General features: G+C 58.9%; 2 protein-coding genes across 4 annotated transcripts in view; one reads left to right on the forward strand and one right to left on the reverse strand.

The window, feature by feature from the left end:
• Window positions 1-1,322, forward strand: part of ACBD6 (acyl-CoA binding domain containing 6) — an 88,030-nt gene extending 86,708 nt beyond the window's left edge. For both annotated transcript variants that reach the window (XM_080407460.1, XM_080407459.1), the window contains one exon: window positions 686-1,322. In XM_080407460.1, the coding sequence (XP_080263586.1) occupies window positions 686-840 (155 nt within the window). In that variant the 3' untranslated portion in view covers window positions 841-1,322. The remainder of the gene's footprint in view (window positions 1-685) is intronic.
• A 2,817-nt stretch (window positions 1,323-4,139) lies between these two features.
• On the reverse strand, window positions 4,140-21,787 carry LHX4 (LIM homeobox 4). 2 transcript variants are annotated; one of them, XM_080407427.1, is made up of 6 exons: window positions 18,080-18,249; window positions 11,077-11,248; window positions 7,463-7,665; window positions 7,113-7,267; window positions 6,297-6,468; window positions 4,140-6,206 (listed from the first exon to the last, which is right to left on the reverse strand). In XM_080407427.1, the coding sequence occupies exons 1-6, from the start codon at window positions 18,153-18,155 to the stop codon at window positions 5,809-5,811; spliced, it is 1,176 nt and encodes a 391-aa protein (XP_080263553.1). In that variant the 5' UTR covers window positions 18,156-18,249; the 3' UTR covers window positions 4,140-5,808. The 2 variants fall into 2 exon arrangements, with proteins under 2 accessions (XP_080263553.1, XP_080263552.1); XM_080407426.1 differs by having other exon boundaries at window positions 7,113-7,665; window positions 18,080-21,787.
• Between the last annotated feature and the right edge of the window lie 8 nt (window positions 21,788-21,795).

Consider the following 21,795-nt stretch of genomic DNA (forward strand, 5'->3'; position numbering starts at 1 on the left):
CAGCAGCTAAAAACCATCTGAATTTTCTACAAGGAGAAATGATGGGTGAAAGCCGGGTGTGAGGCAGTACTGATGATGTCCTGCCTGGGACCTGCTCCCTGTGGAGCCCTGGAGGTTCAGGAGGCGACTGAGGAGTAGGGGCTTACCGATACGTTATAAATGAGGTGTGTTATAAATTCTGGGTACCAAAGCAAGCAGGCAGTGCTTTCCCAGGTGGCACTCTGGGGCTCTGTGCCATGCTGCAGTTGCACTCTGGGGCCCTTCCCAAGATGTGTCTGCAGTCCTGGGGGCGAAGGAGCATTAGCCAGACTGTGCCCAGGCACCCCGTGCGTCATCCCAGGTGATGCCCGGCAAACCACCTGGCTCCCGGTGGCTCCGTGGCTGGGCTGCGAGCTCTGGGTGATGGCTGCACCGGTCGCACCCCCTCGGGACTCCTGGCTTGTCATTTCTTCCACTCTGTCTTGTCTCTTTCCTTTGCACTGTTAAATCCAAAGGCAAGTAATACATTGAGTACCGAACACTGCCCCAAAAAATGATCTGCTCCGCCTGGCCAGGTGCTGAGATGGCATTTTTTGCCTCTGGCACACGCATGAGATGTTGACAGCTACAGCGCCGCTCCAGAAACGCCCATCACTGCCGCCTCGGGTCAGGCTTCCCAGACTAATCCTTCCCTTTCTCCCTCCAGCTGCCGCCTGTGAGTTTTTGGACATCGTGGAGTTGTTGCTGAAGTCAGGGGCCGACCCTACGCTCCGGGACCAGGAGGGCTGCCTGCCGGAGGAGGTGACAGACTGTAAAGCCATCAGGTCAGCTCTGCAGCAGCACACCGCTGGCCAGACCTAACCCGCGGCCAACGCGGTGCCCAGGACAGAGATGCTCCGCAATAACGCCCCTTCTCTTCCCCCGCTGCCCTCTGGAACACCTCGGGATCCGAAGGGGAGCTTTTAGAGCACAGGGTCTGGGTGGGCTCGCCAGCACCAGGGCTGGCTGGCTGAGCGCATATCCTGAGCAGGATGGGAGCAGGGTTTTGCATGTTCTGACATTTATCAGTATTTGGGGGGGTGGGGGGGGGGGTGGGGGGGGGCAGCAGGGGAGGGGAGAGAGGGCCTCAAGAAGGCCCCAGTTACTGGTTTAACATGTTAAACACAAATACTGGATCAGATGTCTCACCTGTCAGCCTGTGCTGACGGGTCGGCTCCTCTGTAGGGAGGGCTGCTGGGCCAGGTGAGATGCTCATCTCTACCGTTTGGTTGGGTTTTGGCTTATTTTCTTTTCCCATGGGTCCAAACAAAATATTATAAATAAAAGCACAGTGTTGGGTCACAGCCTCTGTGTGTTTTTCATGCAGGGAGTGGCTTGATTCCCCAGAAGCAATATAAGGGTGGGAGGCAGCTCAGCGCTGTCACAGCCCTTGGAAAGCTCTGCTCAAGCCCTCATCCTGGGAAGAGGGGACTACAAAAGGCAGCAGGGACACACAGCTGTCTGTCCGTCCCTCTGGTTCACACCTAACGCGTGTAAGATGAGTGCTTTATGGATAACCAGCCTCTCCAAGCTGACAGGACTTGTACCACATCACACAACCACTTTGCTAAATTAAACAGCGTTAAAACTCCACCTCCATCAGCAGCTCCGTGTCCCCCCAGTCACGTGCCAGTCCCCAGGGTGGCTCATTCGGGGCTGGGGTTTTGTAACAGCTGGGCACAGACAGAAACTTGCACTTGCCCTGTCACCCTGTGGGCCTGTCTTGGTCATTTCATATTCCTCCCAGCTGGCCAAATACCCAGAAAGTGAGAAAGATGTGCCTTGTGACGAAGCCTGGGGTGCTGGAGTGAGGTGGGATGCTCGTGGGGCTTACTGCTTCCTCATCGGGATCTACTGGGCTGTGCCGGTGGGTCCAGGGGAGCTGTCGGGGATGGGGTTGTACTTTGGGCTTGGCAGGGAGGGAGGCTGCGGTGTCGGGTGGGTGGACGTGGCAAGAAGAGGCTGTGCCTTCCCCGTGGGGCATTGCTGTGCCGCTTGCTTTTCCCTGGACAAGGAGATTTACAGCCTGGGGGAGTGTAGGAAATCTCCATCACTGTGATGGGAAGCTGCTTGCCTTTCTGCAGCACTTCTAGCCTCCAGAAAAATAAATGGGAATGTTCCCTCCACTAAGGACTGGCTGGGCAGGAGGCACACGTGGGTTTTGGCCCCTCATGGCAGCGGCCGGGCTCCTGCCAGCTTTTGCTGACACGGAGGAACTGCTGCACTGGCTTCAATGCCACCAGCAGCCAAAGCACCACCACGGCACGGCTCACACACGCGAGGCGCGGGCCAGATGTGGTGGTGGGGACAAAATGGCTTAGGTAAGTTAACGGGCTGTATGGGCCATTGTATTGATCACATCAACTATTTCCCATTAATTTAATATTGGAGGGGTCTGGTGGGCTGGGGAGCCGTGGTGGCAGTCTCTGGTGGGTGCTTTTGGAGAAAAAGAAAAAAAAAAAAACAAACCAACCTTTAGGGCTTTTTCTGACGTCAGTAGGAAACTTGAGGTCTAAGCCTGCTCCTTACAAACATCCCAGAGAAACTGCCTTCCTAGCTGGAGCTTGGATGGCCAAAAATAAAATACCCCTTGTGCTTCTGTTCGCAGCCACCATGCACACACCAGCCCCTCTGTGTTGGAGGACGGTTTGCTGCCCAGTGGTGACAAGGGGCTGGCAGGGAGCTGGGATGCGGAGAAGCATCGCCTCGGTAGCATGAAGCAAGCTGCCAGTGATTAATGCTCTCCACTAAACGTCAGATTGCAATATTTTGGGTCCCTACGGGGCAATGCTTACCCGATGGCGGTGATATGACAGCCCTCTGACCCTGGGGGAAGGCAGTGGCTCCTGCTTTCCTTCACCCTGTCACGGGGCTGGTGGTGCCTGGTCCCACCGCAGTCACAGCACGTGCGGTCAGAATGCAACGGGTGCTGACAGCAACGCCGGTCGCTTTTGCATCCAGATGCGGATGAAGCAAAGACACCAACCCCAAAGCTGGGGGGCTCCGCCTGGAGCTACCCTCCTGCCTGTGGGATGGAGATGTGGTGCCATCAAGGTTAGGGACAAGCGAGGCCACCCTTGTGCAGTGCCATAATGCACAGCCACCGCCTGGCTTGATGGACAGGCTGGGTAATAAAAAAAAATCTCTCTTAAAACAGGGATGGAAAGCGCTGCCCATGCTTTCAGAGAGCACGTTGGGGGCTGAGCACTCAGCCCTGGAGATGTTTATAGCACTTTAGGTCCGTTTGTGAGGTTGGAGCCTTTCCAAAAGAAAAAAAAATATATAGCGGGGGGGGGGGGGGGGGGGGGGGAGGAGAGAAAGACATATATTATTGTTTATAATCTGCTTTATTCAGCCAAACCTTTCCCCAGCAGCCTTGCGGATTGCTGTTTAAATCCCTTAGTGCCTTTAACTACCGATACAGAAAGTGGTTAATGTGCATTCGCCCTAAGCTTGGCATCTACTCCAGGAAATCACTTTAATTGAGAAGCATTAAATGTTAAAATGATTAAAATACAGAAAGCCAACACACCGGTGCCTGTGGAGGGGCTCAGACCCCCGCCCCGGCATGGCTCTGCCATCTCACCTGTGCCCGCCGAGTGCTGTGGTGGTACAGCCGGGCGATAGCGGTGGGCATGCTGCGGGCATCGTGGGGTGCCACGTGGCAGGGCTGGAGCTGCCCACCCCAAACCCACCCACCTCTCCATGCCCACAAAAAGCCAGGGAACGATGGCCATGTCGCTGGCCATGTCGCTTGTCTCATTCCAGGGATGCCAGCTCCTCCATCCAGACAAGACCCAGGGATCCAACACCAAAGAGCCGATGGTGCCGGGGCAGGTGATGCTGCTGGTGGCTGCTGCCCTCCCATAGAGGAAGAAAATCCCAAAGACAGCAGCTGCTAAAGAGCATCCCGAGTTTATTTGACATCGCTTTCCCTCGAGGCAGAGGGGGTGACCGTACACATCTCATGCCAACACACCGGAGGCAGGGTACAAAAGCAACGCCCTGGGTGCGAATTTGGGGGAGTTTGGGGCATCCTTTCTCCCCAAAGACAGGGCAATAAATAAGGTTTCATTCTTTGAAAATTTTTATTATTATTATTATTATTATTATTTTTGTTGGGTTTTGTTTTTTTTTTTCCCCCAGGAAACAAGACTTTCACTTTCTGGTACTGTACAAAATTTACACAGCAAGGGGAGGGGGCGTTTGGCCTTGTCAAAGGGGGATGGAGAGCAGTGGCCACAGCTGCCCCTGTCCCCCTCCCCACCAGCCGTCCATGCTGCCCGGCGAGGCCGGGGGCTTGGCACAAAGCAGCACCCAAGGTTGCAGGGGTGGGGGGAGGCACATGGGTGCAGCTGGGGCGACTCCTGCAGCACCAACACACCCAGCTGGGGGGGGCAGGGAGGGACAGGGACATACCAGTGATGTGCTTTCTTGTGTGGCATATTTTTTTTTCATTTTTCTTCTTTTTTTCCCTTTGCTTTCAGAGCCCCCCCCCGGCCTCTGGCAGCAGCTGGCTAACTGGATCTGCCCGCAGCCCTTCCTGAAGGGCAGGCGGGATCATCAGCATCACCCCAGAGCTGGGGGGGATGGCAGGGACCCCATGGCCAGGGCATCCCTGTGGGCCTGGGGCAGAGCCCGGCACACCGGGCAGCAAGCATGGAGCTGGGTTTTATCCATTGGGCTGAATGCTTCAGCCTGGCAAGGCTGGGGGTGTGGGGGAGCTGGGCAGGTGGGTGTCACAAGCCCAGGGATGTAGGTTTTGAGGAAGGGGCTGGAGGCTGGTGCCAAAACCACCTGGGTCCTCCCCAGCTGCCTGCACCCACCTTTGGTCCCATCAGCCCCACAGCCCTGAAGGAGGTGGGTAGCCTATTCCATGGGGGTCTTACACCCCGACACCATCCGCTCCCCACCGCGTGGGTACTTCTGCAGCTGATGAAACGCTCTTTTTCCCTCTTTTGGGGGGAATTTTTTGCAATACCCTCAGATCAAACATTCCCCACCTCTCCTGCCCACCCTTCCCCAGCACCTGCAGCGGCTGCCATCCACGTGCCAGCCCCGAGCATCCCAGCCCAGCCCAGCCATTGGGCACCCTGGGCTGGATCGAGGCTTTTTTTCTTCTTTAATTCCTCCCCGACACACGACCAAGGTAAAACCCACAGTGATGCATCGTAAGCGCGCCCGTGCACCCAGTGATAAATCGCTGCCCCACAGCCACCGCACGACGGCTCTGCTCCCACCAGGCCAGGAGCGGGCGGCACCGCCCCCGGGCAGCGGGGCAATGGCTCTGCCCGGACAGGTCCCCAGCCTCGCTAAAATAAATGCTTCTACAATATAGACTTTTTCTTTCTGCTGAGGCTCCAGGCAGCGCCGAGTCATTTCAACTCCGTATCGAAAAATAACTCTTGAAAATAGCAGCGGTGCTCAGCAGGAGGGGTGCGGGGCTGGCACGGGCGCCGGGATGGACGCTGCCATCCTTGATTGTCCTTCCCTCTTGCCAGCCCACACCGTTACCAGCGCTGCACCGTGCCCCAGCCCTGCGCCGGGGTCCTCGCCGTGCATCCCGTGCGCCAACACCTCTCTTGTGCTTACACCCAAAGGCATCTGTGCCCCCCGCCCCAAGCACAGCCACCCCCGGCCATCGCCGATGCCGCCCCCCCTCCCTCCAGCCCTCCAGGGCCCATTCCCATGGGAAATCCTGGAAAGGTCAACCAGCGGCGGGTACCCTCAGTGCTGAGCTTGCAGGCTGGGGAGGGAGCGAGGGGGGCCGGGGCGGGGGGCGAGCGGCGCTTAGAAAGGGGGGTGATCCATGTCATCCAGCCAGGAGGCCGGGCTGGTGGGAAAGTCTGGGTACCCGACGCTGCTCCCCGTGGAGATGTCGGAGGTGGGGCCCCCCCCGGCCATGGCCCGCAGCGTCTGACTCACCCCCTGCGCCCCGTGGGCCACCAGCCCCAGGCTGCCGTCCATGGCGTAGTCCAGCCCGTTGAGCAAGGGCGGGTGGGACGGCAGGGAGGAGATGGAGGACGGCGACTGGGGGAGGCCGTAGGGACTGCCGTCCCGCAAGTCCTGGTACGACTGTCCCGTCCCCTCCATGGAGAAGCCACCGTTCAGCAACTGTCCGCCCGCCACGTCCCCCACGGTGCCATAAACCCTGTTGGTGTGGCCCAGCTCGGAGAGGATCTGGTCTTCTGCCGGGGAGAGGAGGGAGAGCAGAGGAGGGGGGTCAGCGCAGGGGGGAGCCCTGCAGCCCCCCTGCCCCCCACCAGCACCCTGCTCACCGCGGAAGCTGAGCTCGCTGTCACTGACGCCGCAGTCCTCGGCCGAGCTCTCCTTCTCCAGCTTGCCGCCCCCGCGGCTCCGCTTGACGCTCTTGTAGAACTGCCCCCAGCGATGCCGCCCCGCGTCCTTCTTCAGCCGCTTCTCCTTGGCCCGCCGGTTCTGGAACCACACCTGAGGCGGGGAATGGGGACATGGATGGCACCCTGGCTCCTCTGCATGCCAGCACCCCTGCAACCCAGCACACCAGCACCCCTGCAACCTCGCATACCAGCACCCATGCCTCCCAGTATGCCAGCGTGCTAGCACCCTGGCATCCCTCCAACCCAGCATGCCAGCACCCATGCAACCCAGCACCTCTGCAACCCAGCATGCCAACACCTATGCAACCCAGCTCCCACACACCCATGCAACCCAGCACCCCAGCACCCCTGCATCCTGGCACGCCAGCACCCCCGCAGTGCCTCATGCCAACACCCCTGCAAACCAGCACGCCAGCACCTGTGCAACACAACTCCTACACACGCATGCAGCCCAGCACCCCTGCAACCCAGCAGGCCAGCACCCTGGCAGCCCAGCAGCCCAGCATGCCTGAATCCCTGCAACTCTGCATGCCAGCACCCCTGCAAGCCAGCTCCCACACACCCCTGCAAGCCAGCAGCCCAGCAGCCCTGCAACCCAGCTCCCCGACACCCCAGCACCTCTGCATCCCCTGAAGACTGGCACCCCCTGCAACCCAGCACTCAGACACCCCAGCGGGACCCCTGCGTCCCCCTTCGCTAGGGGCAAGGTGGAGAGGGGCACCCCCACAGCCTCACCTGCACCACCCTCATGTCAAGCCCAGTCTCGGAGGAGAGCTGCTCCCGCACATGCCGGGCGGGCTTGGGGGAGTTCTTGTAGGCGTTCTTCAGTGTCTCCAGCTGCTTGGCCGTGATGGTGGTCCGGGGCCGCTTAGCACCTGCCTCGGAGTCATCTGCAAGCCAAGAAGCTGGTACCAGCCCTGACTGCAGCAGCATGAGCAGCTCCACACCTCCAGCCCACACTGCTGGGGAAAAGCTCCCCAGAACTGGCTTCCTCAGAGCCTGCAACAACACCTTCCAGCAGTGACACGAACCATGGCCACCCCTCGGTGTGATGTCCCGCCTCGTAGCCCTTTCAGGGTGCCTACCGTTCTGCTTGGCAGTCTCATAGTCCTCCTTGCAGACCAGCCGCCCGTCCTCCATCAGGTAGAACTCGTCGCCAGTGGCCAGCTGCCGGCTGCAGATGATGCAGGCGAAGCAGTGGAGGTGGTAGACGAAGTCCTGGGCTTTGCGGACCACCTGGGTGGGGGGGATGCCCTGCTGGCACGCCGTGCATTTGGTCCCGAAACGTCTGCAAGGAGAAGTGGGTGACCCTAAGTCGCCCGGCAAGGTGGGCTTCGCCAGAGATGGGATGGGGACCAGGAGACAGGGCAGAGTTTAAACCAGCAATCAACCTAATTATGCATGACACTTCACACGGCAGGGGTTTATCTTCTTCAGTGTGAAAGACCAGCCTAATGGAGCTGAGGAAGGTTTGATTTTAATGGTTCTTTTAACTAATGCTTATAGGCTGCCTGATTTTCCCCTGCAAGGACAGTACATATTTCATCCACATTAATACCAAATAAATTAATTACGCCGCCCCGCTAGCATGATGAATCCCAGATTAATGCAGAATGATGGGGCTCTTACACCATAATGACAGCCCGATGGGTGCATTGGGTGTGCTGGCTTGGGGTAGGCGTGGGGCCAAGCAAGTCCGCCGACACGGCTGCAAGGAGCGCGCAAGAAGTGTGCAAGGAGCGTGCAAGGAGTGTGGAAGCAGCACACAAGCAGCCATGCAAGGATGGGATAAGAACGTGGAAGGAGTAAGCAAGAATGGTGCAAGAAGCTTGCAAGGAGCATGTAAGTATGGTGCAAGAAGTGTGGGAGAAGCATGCAAGGACCACGTAAGAATGGTGTGGGAAGTGTGCAAGGAGTGTGCAAGAGGAGTGGAAGAAGCATGCAAGGAGCGTTCAAGGAGCATGCATCTCTGCCAGCAGCCCCCGCGGATGGCAGGCACTCTGCTGCAGAGAGCCTGGGGTGCCTGCCGCTGTGGGTGCACCCCAAGCTGGGTGACTGCGTGGGTGCAGCCGTGCCGTGGTGGGGGGCGGTTGCCCCTGTAGCCATGAAGGCTGACACCCAGGTGACACCCGGTGTAAACTGAACTAACAGCGCGTGGGTGACACATGCCACGAGGGGGTGGCAGCACGAGAGAAAGTCAAAAACGAGTGGACATCCCACTGGTGGTTCCAGCAGCAGATGCTGTGGGCTTTGGGGCTGGCAGGGGACAGATCCCCCCCACCTCCCACTGGCACCACAAGGGCTCTCCTGGGTCTCCCCTGCTCCCCCCAGCTCCCTCAAACACCTCATCAGTGGGGCACTGGGACCCCACGGAGCCACCCAGGTGTTGCAGCAGCAGCTCAGGCAGCAAAGCTATCAGGATAAATTTGTCCCCTACACCTTGAACAGACCCATCTGCTTCGAAGGAGGTGGCCCAGCAAAACCCAAGCCCTTTGGTTCCCTACCCCAAAAGGGGCAGGCAGCGGCATTTGGGGGTGCCCAGGGGGTACAGCCACCCTGGGCACCTCTCGCTGCCCCCCTTGAGTGTGAAACATCCCTCATCATGTAAAATCACCCCCCCGAGCCCCACAGCTGCCCGTGCCCTCATGCCATCCAGAATGCCAGGGCACAGCCACCAAAGCTGGGTCCCCACGTCGCTCAGGTGTCACTCAGGGATGGGTGGCAGGCACCCCGGAACGCGTGGCACCAGCATGATTTCAGCAGCTGTCCAAAGTGGTGTTGGAAGCAGAAGGCAAGGAGGGAAAACCTTTTTTTTTTTCTTGTTTTCTGGGCTTCTATCCTAAAGGGAGAGTCCCTGGACATCTGCTGGGGAGACCTCAGCTCTCCTGGAGTCAGCTGGGAGGGAGGGATGGGAGAGGGAGAGGGAGAGAGGGAGGGATGAAGGGATTGAGGGAGGGATGAAGGGATAGAGGGGACAGAGGGAGGGAAGAGGGGGTGAAGGTACGTACAGAAGGAAGGATAGGACAGACAGAAAACACCTTTCTGTGCCCAAGGCTGAGACAGTGCACTCTGATACCCCCATCCTCCCTCTACCCATCCACCCCCACCTCACCCAGCACTCCTAAAGCCATTTTAACACACATCCCCCAGCATCCCAGAATATTTCCACACCAGCTGGGAATAGCCAGAACCAGGACAGAGCTGCCTGCAGCTGAGGACCAGGAACTACTATTTGGGGGAGGAAAATAAAGATAAAAAATAAAAAAAACTGGTCTTTTCAGAAGCAGCTCCTGCATTGCAAACCTGCCTCTGAAGTTGGTCTTAAATCCTCATGTCTCCCGCAGGTTACCTACCCCAAAATCAATGAGCGGTTGAAAGAAAGGTGAGGCGAGCGCCTGAGCGAGCGCTGAGATGCTATTGATTGGCACCAAATAATCCAGGCAGGACCTCATCTAAGAAAGTCGCTGATCTTTCAACTCTAATTAACATTGATTACCCGCACCTTTTGGGCGACTATTTAAATGACTTGGAGATTAATAGGCTGGAAAATATCAGAACTGAAGTGTTATTACTCAGGCTGTAAGCGGCTGCTTTGATGGCCGCACGCTCCCCAGCTGGGGAGGAGGAATTCAAGCTGCATCCTTGGCCCTGATGGCTGGGGGGGGGGGGTGGGGGGTGGGGAGAGGGGCACGTAGGAGGCCTGACAGCCCAGGGGTGGGCAGGCAGGGAAAACCTTGCCCAGGGTTTTGCACCGGGTGTAATGGCCATCAGTTGGTTAAGCCAGCTGGCTGGCAGCGGGGAATGATGTGGAGAGCCAGCACAGCTGGGAAAAAGCAGATGATGGTGCGGGGAGGCGGCCCCTGTCCCTGAGGTGCTGCAGCTGCTGTTCACCAGGGCCCTGGCACCTGCACCCGGGCAGCAAAAGGCACCTGCTGGCCAGGATCGGGCCCCCTCCCCGCAGAGGGGGCGAAGACAGCATTTCACCACCGGCAGAGCTGTGCCCAGCCCTGCTGCAACACCCTCTGCCATCCCCTGGGAAAACTCCCAGGTTTTGCCAGCAGCCAGGGACCAGGGCATCCCTGCTGAAAAGGCCGTTTTTAATGGGAAACAGGTTGTCCTGTCCCACGGGAGCAGGGAAATGCCGAGGCTGGGCCATCTCACAGCTCGGAGGCAGCTGCCAAAGAAATCAAATGAGGTTTTCACGCTACTGGGAGCAAAAAAAGGATTTTAAAAAAAAAAAAAGAAAAGAAAAGAAAAGAAAAGAGAAGACAAAAAAAAGGTAAAAAGATGAAGGGAGAGAAGCAGCATCAGCAAACCCCGGCGCGGGCAGGAGCAGGCAGCGCTGCCGCTGCCTTGTGCGGGTTTCTCCTGCCCTCTAGCTCCGAGCAGAGCCGGGGCCACTGCCGAGCCACCGCAGCTTGCCACCCCACGGGGCTGGAAACCCGCACAGGGGAGGGACAGGGGCATCAGGGAGATTTGGGGCTCTCAGAAGGTTAAAGCCCAACAAACAGCATCCAGCCTGCGGCAGCTATAAAGCACCAACATTCCAGTTATTTCCATAAGAACGACAAGAAAAACCTCAAAAAAAATTTATAAATTTAGATTTTGGGGAAATTCTACTTCAAAATAGGTTGTGTCTGTCTGGTGCGTGGGTGGGAGATGCTGTTTTCGGGGGGCTGTGCCCCCAAGTGGTACTCACTTGAAGAAGTCCTCCTTGCAGTAGACGCTGCCGGCCCGGGAGAAGCAGCGGTCGGCCAGCTGCATCTGGCAGTCGGCACACTTGAGGCAGGAGCTGTGCCAGTGCCGGTCCAGGACCTTGAGGATGAACTTGTCCAGGATGTGCTGGTTGCAGCCGGCGCACTGGGGGATCTCTGGGCAGGGGGAGAGAAGAGCAGCGTCAGCCCCCTCGATGCTCCCAGCCAGCCGGCACGGCTAGCAAAGCCCTGCGCTGGCACATGCCAATGCTTTGCAGGGTGATGAGCTGCCACCCCTCACCTCGCCGGTGTCCTGGCACACCTTCCTTTGCAAACCTTTGCCAAAATCCTCTGGGATAGCAAAGCCCACGGCCCCACCAGGCAGAGACACGCACACGTGGTGCTTTTTCCTTCTGCACCCCATTTTTCAGGCTCTGTCTTGCTCCCTGCCTCCCACTTCCCTACCTGCCTCTCGCTCCCTCTGGGCTGGCATCCCCCAGCCCAGCCCCCCACCAGGGACACAGCTTGTTGCTCCCCGCAGCCACCCCTTTCCCCCGGGGCCAGGCTGCCGTGGTGACCCAGGGGTTCAACCAGGGGGTCTCTGCCATGACCCAGGGGTGCAGACCACCAACCACCTCCACCCCACCCGCAGAGGCAAGGCCAACGTCTCTTCCCCTCCACTCCCACTGCACCCCAAGGACCACAAGCCACCCGTGCTGACCACGCTGCTCCCCCCCCCAGCAGCCTGCAGTGCCCCTCGCCCTGCAGTGCCAGGGCACCGGGGGACTTTGCATCCCCACGGTCCAACATGCCTTTGGATCCCAGTTTTCCTGTGACAGGGGTAGAGGGTTTCTGCCTGCTTTCTCCCATCCAGCCAGGGTGTTACAGACCCCTGCCGCTGGAAAAGGCTGGAAAACATGGGCTGAAGCAAGGCCATGCTGGACCACAGCACCAGTAACCGGGGACAGCAGGTCCAGCCCCATCCAGCTCCCTACAGCACCCACACTGTGGGAGGATGCTTGGAGGAGGAAGGCTTTTCCTAAGGCAAGGTGTATATACCCAGCCACCCAGGCTCTGCCTATAGATGGACAGCTTCTATAGATCTGGAGAGCTGGATATTTATCTCCCTCTCTACCTGCCCGTAGTTGAGAATAAACAGGAGGTGCTGTAAAAGTCTGCAGGAGAAGATTGCCCGGTAAAAGCCAGGCACAGAATGCTGACACGCATGCATGAAAGCAGATTGATTTTGGGGGGGAACCCCCCCACCGTGCCCGGAGCTAGAGCCTAAGAGCAGGAGAGATGTTTATGTATAAGGGCTGCCTCCCTCCTGCCAGAGAGCGGCTGACAGTAAATACCGGGGGGTGGGGGGGTGGCGAGGGGGAGGCGGGATATTTTTTTTTATGGCTGCTACAAGTGCTGGGGAGGCTCGGGGGACTCTGCTGTCCCCAGCCGAAGTGGCCGAGCAGGGTGGCTCCTTACTGACCCGCGGGAAGCTGATCCCCGCGCCCAGGGGCTCCCAGCGCCGGCGGCCAGGGGAGGGGACGGGGGGGGATAGCCCCCTGGCCGGGCACGGCGTGGGCAGGGGGCTCGGCAGCGGGGCACTGCACCCGGGGCACAGGGAAGGAGACTGGGAAAGGGGGAAAGCGGGGGGAGAGGGAAAAGGAATGAAATTAATCAAGGGAGGAGAAGGGGAAAGGGAAAAAAAGGAAAGAAGGGGGGGGAGAGGAAAGAAGGGAGAAGGGGAAAGAAAAAAGGGGAGAGGAAAGAAGGGGGAGGAAAGAGCAGGAAGAGGAAAGAAAGGGAAAAGAGGAAAGAAAGCAGGAGAAAAAAGGGGAATGAAAGGAGGGGAAAAAGAAGCAAGAAAGGGGGGGAAAAGGGAAGAAGGGGGAAAAGAGGCAAGCAGGGGAAAAAATAGGAAAGAAGAAGAGGAAAGAAGGGGAAGAAGAGGAAAGAAGGGGAGGAAAAGAGAAAAGAAAGAAGGGAAAAAGAGAGGCAAGAAAGGAGGGAAAAGAGGAAAGAAAGGAAGGGAAAAAAGAGGCAAGAAAAGAGGGGGAAGAGGCAAGAAAGAAGGGGAAAAAGAGGCAAGAAAGGAGGGAAAAATAGGAAAAAAGGAGAAGAGGAAAGAAGGGGAGGAAAAGAGAAAATAAAGGAGGGTAAAAGAGAGGCAAGAAAGGAGGGAAAAGAGGAAAGAAAGGAGGAGAAAAAGAGGCAAGAAAAGGGGGGGAGAGGCAAGAAAGAAGGGAAAAAAGAGGCAAGAAAGGTGGGGAAAAAGAGGAAAGAAAGGAGGGAGAGAAGAAAGAAGGGGAAGAAGAAAGACAAGGGGGGGAAAGAGGAAAGAAAGAGGGGGGGAAAGGAGGGAAACAGCACGGGAGAAAATTGTTGCAGCCTTGAATAACATTATTTATAAATACTTTGGGGTACTGACATGCATCTCCAGTGAAGGCAGCTTATTTTATCATTCACAAGGTTAGATAGTTACAATCCCAGTGCCCTTCAGCCCATATTTATTGCTGGCATTTAAGCCCGTGTCGCATTAACAACAGTAGAATAAATTGAAAAATAAAAAATTTTAAAAAATTATCTACAGCTTCCATAGGTCCCTCTTCTCCTTCTTGCTCTGAAAATACCTGGCTGCTTCACCCCCAGTATGCTGCTAGGAGCGGCACCAGGGCTGCAGGTGGGCAGCAGCCACATTTTCCGTATTTCATTTGTTAAACCTGTTTCGGAGCGATGTGGAAGCCGCTGGCACAGAGGATGGCACGCAGCAGAGCATCATCCCCGGGAGAAGGTACATTCGGTGGCATTGCAGAGTAAATATTTCTTATTTATTTCATAAACACGTATGCACGCTTGTGAAACATGTTTTATATATAAATGGTTATTTATAGAAACGTGTGGATGCATATACATCTACGTACACATACTGGCGTGTATATGTGCGTATATACACACACTCACAAGCTAACAAACAGCTTTTTCCTTCCCAAAAGCTTAATTTCGGCAAGCAAACAACTGCAGCAGATAATACAATATTTTCCCCCACGTTTCCAGAGAAAAATATGTGTGGGGTTTTTTTTTAACAAGAGACACATTTTTTGCATTCGATCTGTCCCTAGATGTACGGCACCAACCAAATGCACACAGGTTTGTGTGTGCACGCAGCGATGGGCAGAACTCGCACCCGTTTGGCTGCTTTCCCCTGTGCATTGACAATAATAATAATAATAATAATAATAATAATAATAATAGGGGGAGCTGCTGGGGTACCAGGAGGTGTCCCAGCCAACCCACTGGTTTGCTCAGTGCATGTAGAAAAAAAATATCTAAAATACAGCCCCTGCGCTCTGCTTTGTGCTTTGCAACGGAGGCGGCTGCGCCGGGGCCAGCGCAGCGCTGCCTCCCTGCCTGCCGAAAGCCTTCCATTTATTTTACTTGTTTTAACTAAATTATTTGCTATAATAGGAATAATGTTAATGGCGTTATATGTTGCGTTGGTGCCTTTGCCCAACAGCAGCTCAGGGCTGGCTCTGCGTGCAGGGTGCTTTGATAGATGCTCCGACAGGCAGACCTACATAGGGGACAGCCCCACGGCCCCCTCCTCTTCACCCCGGGGACATGGGGACCACCCCAGGGATGCAGCAGCCAGCCCTAGTGCAAACCACTGCCGGGGCGGCGGGCGGGTGAGGCTGGGGGTGTCGTGTCCCCCCCAGGGCGATATGCCGGGGAGGAGGACGCGCAGCCAGTGTGCATCCCTGCATCCCGCCGGCGGCTGCCCGGGCAGGATTTGGCCGTATCCCATTCAAAGCCGTTGCCAGATCTGCAATCCCCCTACAGCTTCACGCAGCCCCCCACGCTCCGGGGCAGCCGAGCGATGGCCCGACACGGTGCGCCGGGATCCGACCCCCGCCTGCAGCGCGGCCGCCGGTGCCATGATATATTAGCGACGGGTCCAGCCTTCCATCCCTATCCCTCCCTGACGAAAAAAGAAAGAAATAACGATGGAAACGAAACAAACTGGCGGGTGGCCTCAGAAATCCCTCTGAAATCCCAAAAACCTCGGAAGCCGAGGGGGGAGGCGGTGCCGGGGCAGCGGCCGGAGAGGATGCGCAGCGCCGGCTCCGCACCACCCCGGGCACCGGCTGGCGAGCTGCCCCTTCTCTGGGGTTTGGGGTGCGTTGGGGTGTGTTTTATTTTTCCTTTTCTTTTAAGGGGAAGGGATCGCCACCCGCGGAAACGAAGGTGCTGCAGAATCGGTACCGCGGCAAATGCCGGTGGGAAACCGGAGCACAAAGGCGGTCCCGGTCCGGCGGTCCCGGAGCCTGCACCAAACATCCACGGAAAGCACCAGGTCGGGGACTCCCCAAAAAGACTTTCTTGGGGGGAGGAAACCTCATTCCTTTACATGCAAAAAAACCCTCCGATTCATTTCTCTGCAGCGCGCAAACGACTTTCCCAGCGGCGATTAATCAACCCCCTCCCCAGCCCGTTGGCCAGAGGCTGGCGGCACCCGGGCACGATTCCCACAGGCTTTGGCAGAAGTTTTTGCTTCGGTGAGATTTGCAAAACAATATTCATAAATAATATTGGGAATTATATTTTTAACAATTCCGCCTGCAAGGCTGAGCAGTAGCGAGGTTTGCCCTGGGAGGCGGGGGGGAGAGGGGGAGGCTCAGCTCCCCAAAACCTTGCTGAGGAGGATGCTGTAAGAAACAGTCGCTGCTAATAAATAAACAAAATAACGAAGCTGGGCAGTGGTTAAATAGCGAGGAAAACCAGCGATTTAATAGCGATTAGATATGAAAATGTCACGTATTTTCATGGCGCACACGATGAAATACCGAGGTGCTGCTGGGGGTGGGGGGTGGGGGGGGGTAACCCCGGCGCAGGCAGCGGGGCTGCATTCCCTGAGGAAGGTGTTCCCTGCCCGGGGCCAAGACCCCCTGGCCCGGAGGGGGCCGAACACACGTGTAAGGGTGCAGGATGAGGCCTCAGGCGCGTAACGCGGAGCCGGGAGCCGGCCGCGGGCGCTGGAGCTGCCCGGCGGCTGCGGAGCCCTGGAAACTTTTCCAGCAGCCCCCTCCCCGACATGTTTTGGTCCTTAATTTTGAAGCTTAAATAAATAATAAGAATCGGATCTGGTTGGATTGTTTCCTGGTAATTACGGATATGGGGTGCAGAAACGGCAATGTCACGGGCAGGGGGGCTTGGTGGCACCCGCGGGGGCCAAAGCAGGGGGCTTTGCTGGGGCGATTGCTGCTCCAGGGTGGTCGAGGCACCTGTTTTCTCCTTAAATCAGTGGGGCTGCGGGGCACCCTGCGGCTGGGAATCGGGGCCGTTATCCGGTGGCAAGGGGACGGTGGGGACCCGGCCGCGGGACAGACCCGGGCTGTCCCCGCACCGGCTCCGTGCTCCTGACGGGGAGGTCTCTTCCCCTCTGCTGCGGTGAAATCCGGTTAAACGTGGCTGCCCGCACCACCCCCCCCCGCGGCCTGGCAACGGGGGATAACGGGGGCGACCCCCCCGCGGCGAGGCAGGACCGGCTGCTCCCCCGGGCAGCAGCGGGCCGGGGCACCGGCTTCACCCCCCGTGGAAACACCCACGGAAAACGAATTACAGCCGCCGGGGGGGGGGGGGGCGGGGGGCGGTGCGGGGCACGAAACGGCGGGGGAGGCTCTGGGGGGCAGCGGCAAGCGGCGGGGCGCAGCCCGGACCGCAGCGGGCAGGTGGTCGGGATGCGCACCCCCCTGCCCGACCCCTGTGTGTCCCCCGAATTGCGGCCGGACCCCCCGGCACAGCTGTCCGCCCCCAATTGGCTCGGGCCCGGCTGGCCCCCCCGTGCTGCCGGGACCCCTTCTCTTCAACTTTGCCGGTGCCTGGGGCGGGGGGGGGCAGAGCATCCCCTGGCTGCCCCCGCTCCGGCCCCTCGGGGACACCCCGGTTCTCGGGAGCCGTTTGCAAACGGGGAGAAAGAATAATAACAATAAATAATATAAATAAATAATAATAATAAATAATAACAACAACACCCGCGCATCCCGCGCCGCCGCCGCCCACCCGAGCAGCCCCGGGGCCGGGCCGGGAGCGCACCGGGGGCCGGCCGCCCCCGCACCGGCTCCACGCGTCTATAGGGGTGGGGGTGCCCACGGGCTCCCCCCGCCCAGGGCTCGGCCCTATAGAAAGGAGGAAGCCGCCGGCCCCTATGGCTGACAGCCGGCTGCCGGCGCGTGCGTCCCGCAGAAACACGCGAGGGTCCATACACCCGTGGGATCCATACACACACACCCCCCGCGTAAGTGGGTACATACACCTCCCAGACACGCTTATACACCCCCCCGCAGCGCCCGCGAGCATGTGCCTTCACACGAACACGCTACCTGTAGCTACAGGGCATATATGCTCACGTATAGATTATATAGGTGGGTTTTGGCTAGACGCAGACACGGCGGCATCGCTCCACGGGCCGCGCGGAGCCGAGCCAGGCCGGGCTCGCCGTCCCACTAAGGCGCCCGCACACCCGCGGGTCCCTTTCCACCGCTCGTGAGGCGCTGCCTGTCGCGATAAACGATATAAGCGGGGAGTCGTGCGCTGCGGGCCGGGGGTGCGCGGGGGCGGGCGGGTGCCGGGGCCCCACACCGGCACACACACACGCATGTACACTTGCACATGCATTTGCACACACGCAGCCGGCGGCCGCCCTCCCCGTCGGAGCCGGGCCCGCACGGCTCCGCACGGCTCCGGCCGCTGCCCGCCCGCCCACGGGGCACCGCTCTGCCTTCCGCACGCTCCGAATTTTTACGTCTATTAACAATTAATCAATTAACACTGCTACACGGCGGGGGGGGTGGGGGGTAGCAAAGGGGAGGAAAAAAACACGCCCGGGCGGGAGAGGGAAGCACCTGCCCAGCCCGCAGGGCGCTGCCCCGCCGGCTCCTGCCCGCCTTGCCCCGCCGGCCTGGGGCCGCCTTTGCGGCAGGGAGCGAAGGAGGGAGAAGAGAAAAGCGTCCTTACGTTGCACCGGCACACCGAGGATCTCGGGAAGCCCCTTGACAGCCCCTTCGGCAGCGAGCGCGGAGCTTTGCATCATTTTATTGGCCCGGGGGCGGCGGACGGGAGAGAAGAGGGGAGGGAGAGATGCGGCCCGGGCCGGCGGAGCCCCGCGGCGGGAGGCAGCGCCGTGTCCCGCGGGCGGTGCCGGTGCCGGTGCCGGTGCCGGCCCGGGCGCGGCGCCGCAGCTGTGCCCGCCAGCGCCGCCCGCCTCCCATTCATTCACCCTGCGGGGAGCGCGCCTGACGTCACCGCCCGCAGGGGGGCGGGGGCGGGCCGGGCCACTCGAGGCCAATCGCCGCCCGCCCCAGGCTGGAGGGGGCGGGGTCTTCCGACGAAGGGGCGGGGACTGTGGGGCGGGGGCGGGGCCTGCGGGAAGGGGCGGGAGTTAGGGGCGCCCTGCGGCCGCCAGCGCACCGCGACCGAGCTCGGCTTCGAGCGGTTGGCGCTGTCGCGACAGAGTGCTGTCGTGACCGGGAGCGCTGTCCGATGCCAGGAAGCTCTGTCCGACGGTACCATTGGTGGTAGAGAACCAAGAGCCAAAGCCCCCGTCCCCGCTAGTGGGACTCGGGGACCTTCTCCCGCTCCTGCACACTGCCCCAGCCCTGTCCCACCTGCCGTGGGGATGGGGCTCAGCCCGGCAGGCACCCTCCCCGGCGGACATCGGCGTCACCATCCCCTCACCACCACGCCAACGTGACTTATTTCCCGGCAGCTGGTAAACCCCCGTGGGCAGCCCCAGTGCCAGGCACAACAGCAACAAAGCTGTGCTTCGACAGGGTACCGTCACGCACCCACGCCCCAGGGCCCATCCCAACAGCAGGTCCCCCGGGACACCTCTGGGCACAGAGGGAGCTGACCCAGCTCTGCAGTGCCACAGCACACTGAGCCCCACAGCCCTGCTTGCTGCTGTGGCACGAGGGCAGCAATGCCGAAGTCCCGGGGCAAAGAGCTTGGTGTGACTATGGCTTCCAGAAGGATCCTTGTGGGACTTTGCCGAGGGAAAACCCTGGAGCAGCCCAGCTTGTGGCACCAGGGTGAGACCGATGTGTCGAGAGGTGGCAGTACCTGGCAGTGCCCAGCAGCAAAGGGCCGAGCAGAGAAGCTCGCTGAAATGCAGCTGAGGTCAGCCAGAGCAGGTGCCTCGAGCGTCGCCCTTCCTGATGCTTGCCGCATCACCGGCTTGGGGACAACAGTGCCGAAAGGCCCCGATGCACTGTGACATCCCACTCCGCCTGGCTAAGGGGTGCTTAGAGCACTGAGCCTGCCCCAGCAGGGTGACACCTCCGAGGGGGTGCACATGGCAGCGCGGGGAGGGGAGGATGCTTGCCCAGCCACCTTCTGCTCACGTGTGCCCTTTCAGTACCTTTGTTTCTAAGCTGAAATGCAAACTAGGGAGAGGCTTTTCCACCCGAAAAAAAATGAACTGGCACCTCAGGAAATGGGGGGGGGGGGGGGGGGGGGGATGAACATGCCAGCAATTGGAAAAAAAGTGTTGTTTAAAAATAAAATAAAACTTAAGAAATGTATTAAGCCCGATGGTTCCTTAGGAAAAAAAATAGTTTTTCAACGAGATGCTGGTTTTTAACCCCAAAGCTTCATTTTACGAGCAAAACCCTGGCCAACTTGTCTCACACCACTGGGCAGAGACCAGTGTGCGCTCATTGCAGGAGTGAGCCCCCGCCCACCATCCCCACAGTCCACGGAGCCCCTAAATCAGCTTCCCACCATGGAGGAGGTGAATACCATCCCCTTCCACCCATCCCACCCCACCCCATCCCTTCCCCTTCTCCCCTAAATTAAGTGCTGGCTCTTAAGTGCATTAAGCACCTCCTGGGCCCCACCGCCCCTGGCCACCTGCGCTCTGCAGCCCCCTGGGGCAGAGGCTGCTGTCCGTGTCCGTCCCCCCCCCCGCACTGTCCCCAGCCAGCCGGCACTGCAGAAGCCTGGCTCCCACCACACAGCAAGGCAGGTCCCTAAGGCAGATTTACGGGAGAAGTTTAGCCGGACATGTGGACAGGCAGACAGACGGACACTGCCCCGTGGCCTCCCTGTCCCACCGCTTTGTTTTTCCCAACCTATTTCCCTAATTATTCCACTGCTGCTGGAAGTCATCTCCGTCCCCCACTCTCCGGCTCGCTCTGATTTATCTCTCAGCCGGGATAACAGCTCCCCCCACCCCCTTCTCCTCAGGGAATTCAATTTTCATTCATTTTTCTGCTTTGCCAGATTGATCCAGCCCCCTCTGCCCTGCTCCTGCTCATGGCAGCCGTGAGCGGGCAAAGGGAGCCGCGCAGCACCGAGCCTTCACCTCGGGGGAGCATCATGCGGCCGGGGGCTGCCACCACCAGTGTCCATGAAAAAACCCAATCCACCGACACCTTCCTCCCTGCTCGCTCTCAGCTCACCACAACTTCCCAGTAGAGCTTTCATCCTTTTCTCCCCTTGTAGTATTGCTTTGTCCCCGTCCCCCCCCTTCCTACTGTCCATCTATTCCTCGTGTTGGTGGGTTTTTTTGGTCTCTTTGGGGTTTTTAGGTTACTTTTGGGGTTTTTTTTGTCTCTTTTGGATTTGCTTTCCTCCCATTATCCTGGCATGTCAGGGCGAGAGCGTGGTGGAGGTGGGCATGAGCTGCTGGCCAGCAAACCCCCTTTGTGCCACCCAAGGTGCTGCCGGGTCCTGGTGGTGCCTGAGGGGGTGGGGTGGGGGGGAGCTATATGTGATGGGTGGGAATTGCCATCCTCCAGGCTTTCTCCTCCTCCCAAAGCTAAAACAGAGCTGAGAGTCTGTGGTGACCAGCCTGCAGAAGGGTGAATGTCATGATTTTCATCAGGTTGTATTTCTGGGGCAGTTTGAGGGGGGCTCCGGCCCCACACAGATGCCCCCACTCCCTCCTTGGCATTGCCTGAACCCCCTCCAGCCCTGCAGCTGGATGAACACGAGCAGCGTGTCACAAAACCCGCAGGTGAGCAGGAATGGTGTTCCCACACCTTCCTTGCCGGTATTAATTAAACAATTAAAAAGCAGGCAAACACCAGAGCCTTTGCTGAGCTGCAGACCCAGCCCCCCCTTGTGTGCCCCATCCCCGGACACGCAGGGTTTGGGGCTGGTTTGGGCCGCGTGTCACCGAGGGAGCCATCAGTGCCTTGTTCTCAGGTGACAAAGGGGTGTTCCAAGGCAGAATTGGGGTAGGGGGGCTGTAGGGAGACCCCATGTCTGGCCCATGCTTGGGGGCATGTGAGCACAGCCGTGTCCCCCATCAGCAAAGCCCGAGTGGGCTTGGAGGTGCTGGGGGAGCTCAGCCGACAGCAAGGCTCTGTGCCACCTGTGCAGTGAGTTTGCCAGGTCTCAGCCCAGCTCCCAGAGTCCCCTCCTGTGATAAAACCAGCTCCCCCAGCCCCAGGTGGGGACATCCCTATGGGGCCAAAGCTCCCACAACCACCCTTCAGCGGGGGCCACTTCGCCTCTGGACAGCACCAGCTGCAGCACGCTGAGCCCCTGTGTGCACAGCATGCCAGTAGCCCCCCCCCGCCCCTGCTCCCCACTTCTTAATTACCCCAATAATTAGTCATGAGCCTATCCACATACACCCCTATGGCCTGGAGCGAGAAGCCAGCAAGACCCGGGTACTCACCAGCGGCCAGAGAAATCCTCTCCCCTCGCAGGCACTGTCGAACAAC

This window comes from Falco punctatus (assembly GCF_963210335.1).
Source record: "Falco punctatus genome assembly, chromosome: 11".
In the NCBI taxonomy this organism is placed as follows: domain Eukaryota; kingdom Metazoa; phylum Chordata; class Aves; order Falconiformes; family Falconidae; genus Falco; species Falco punctatus.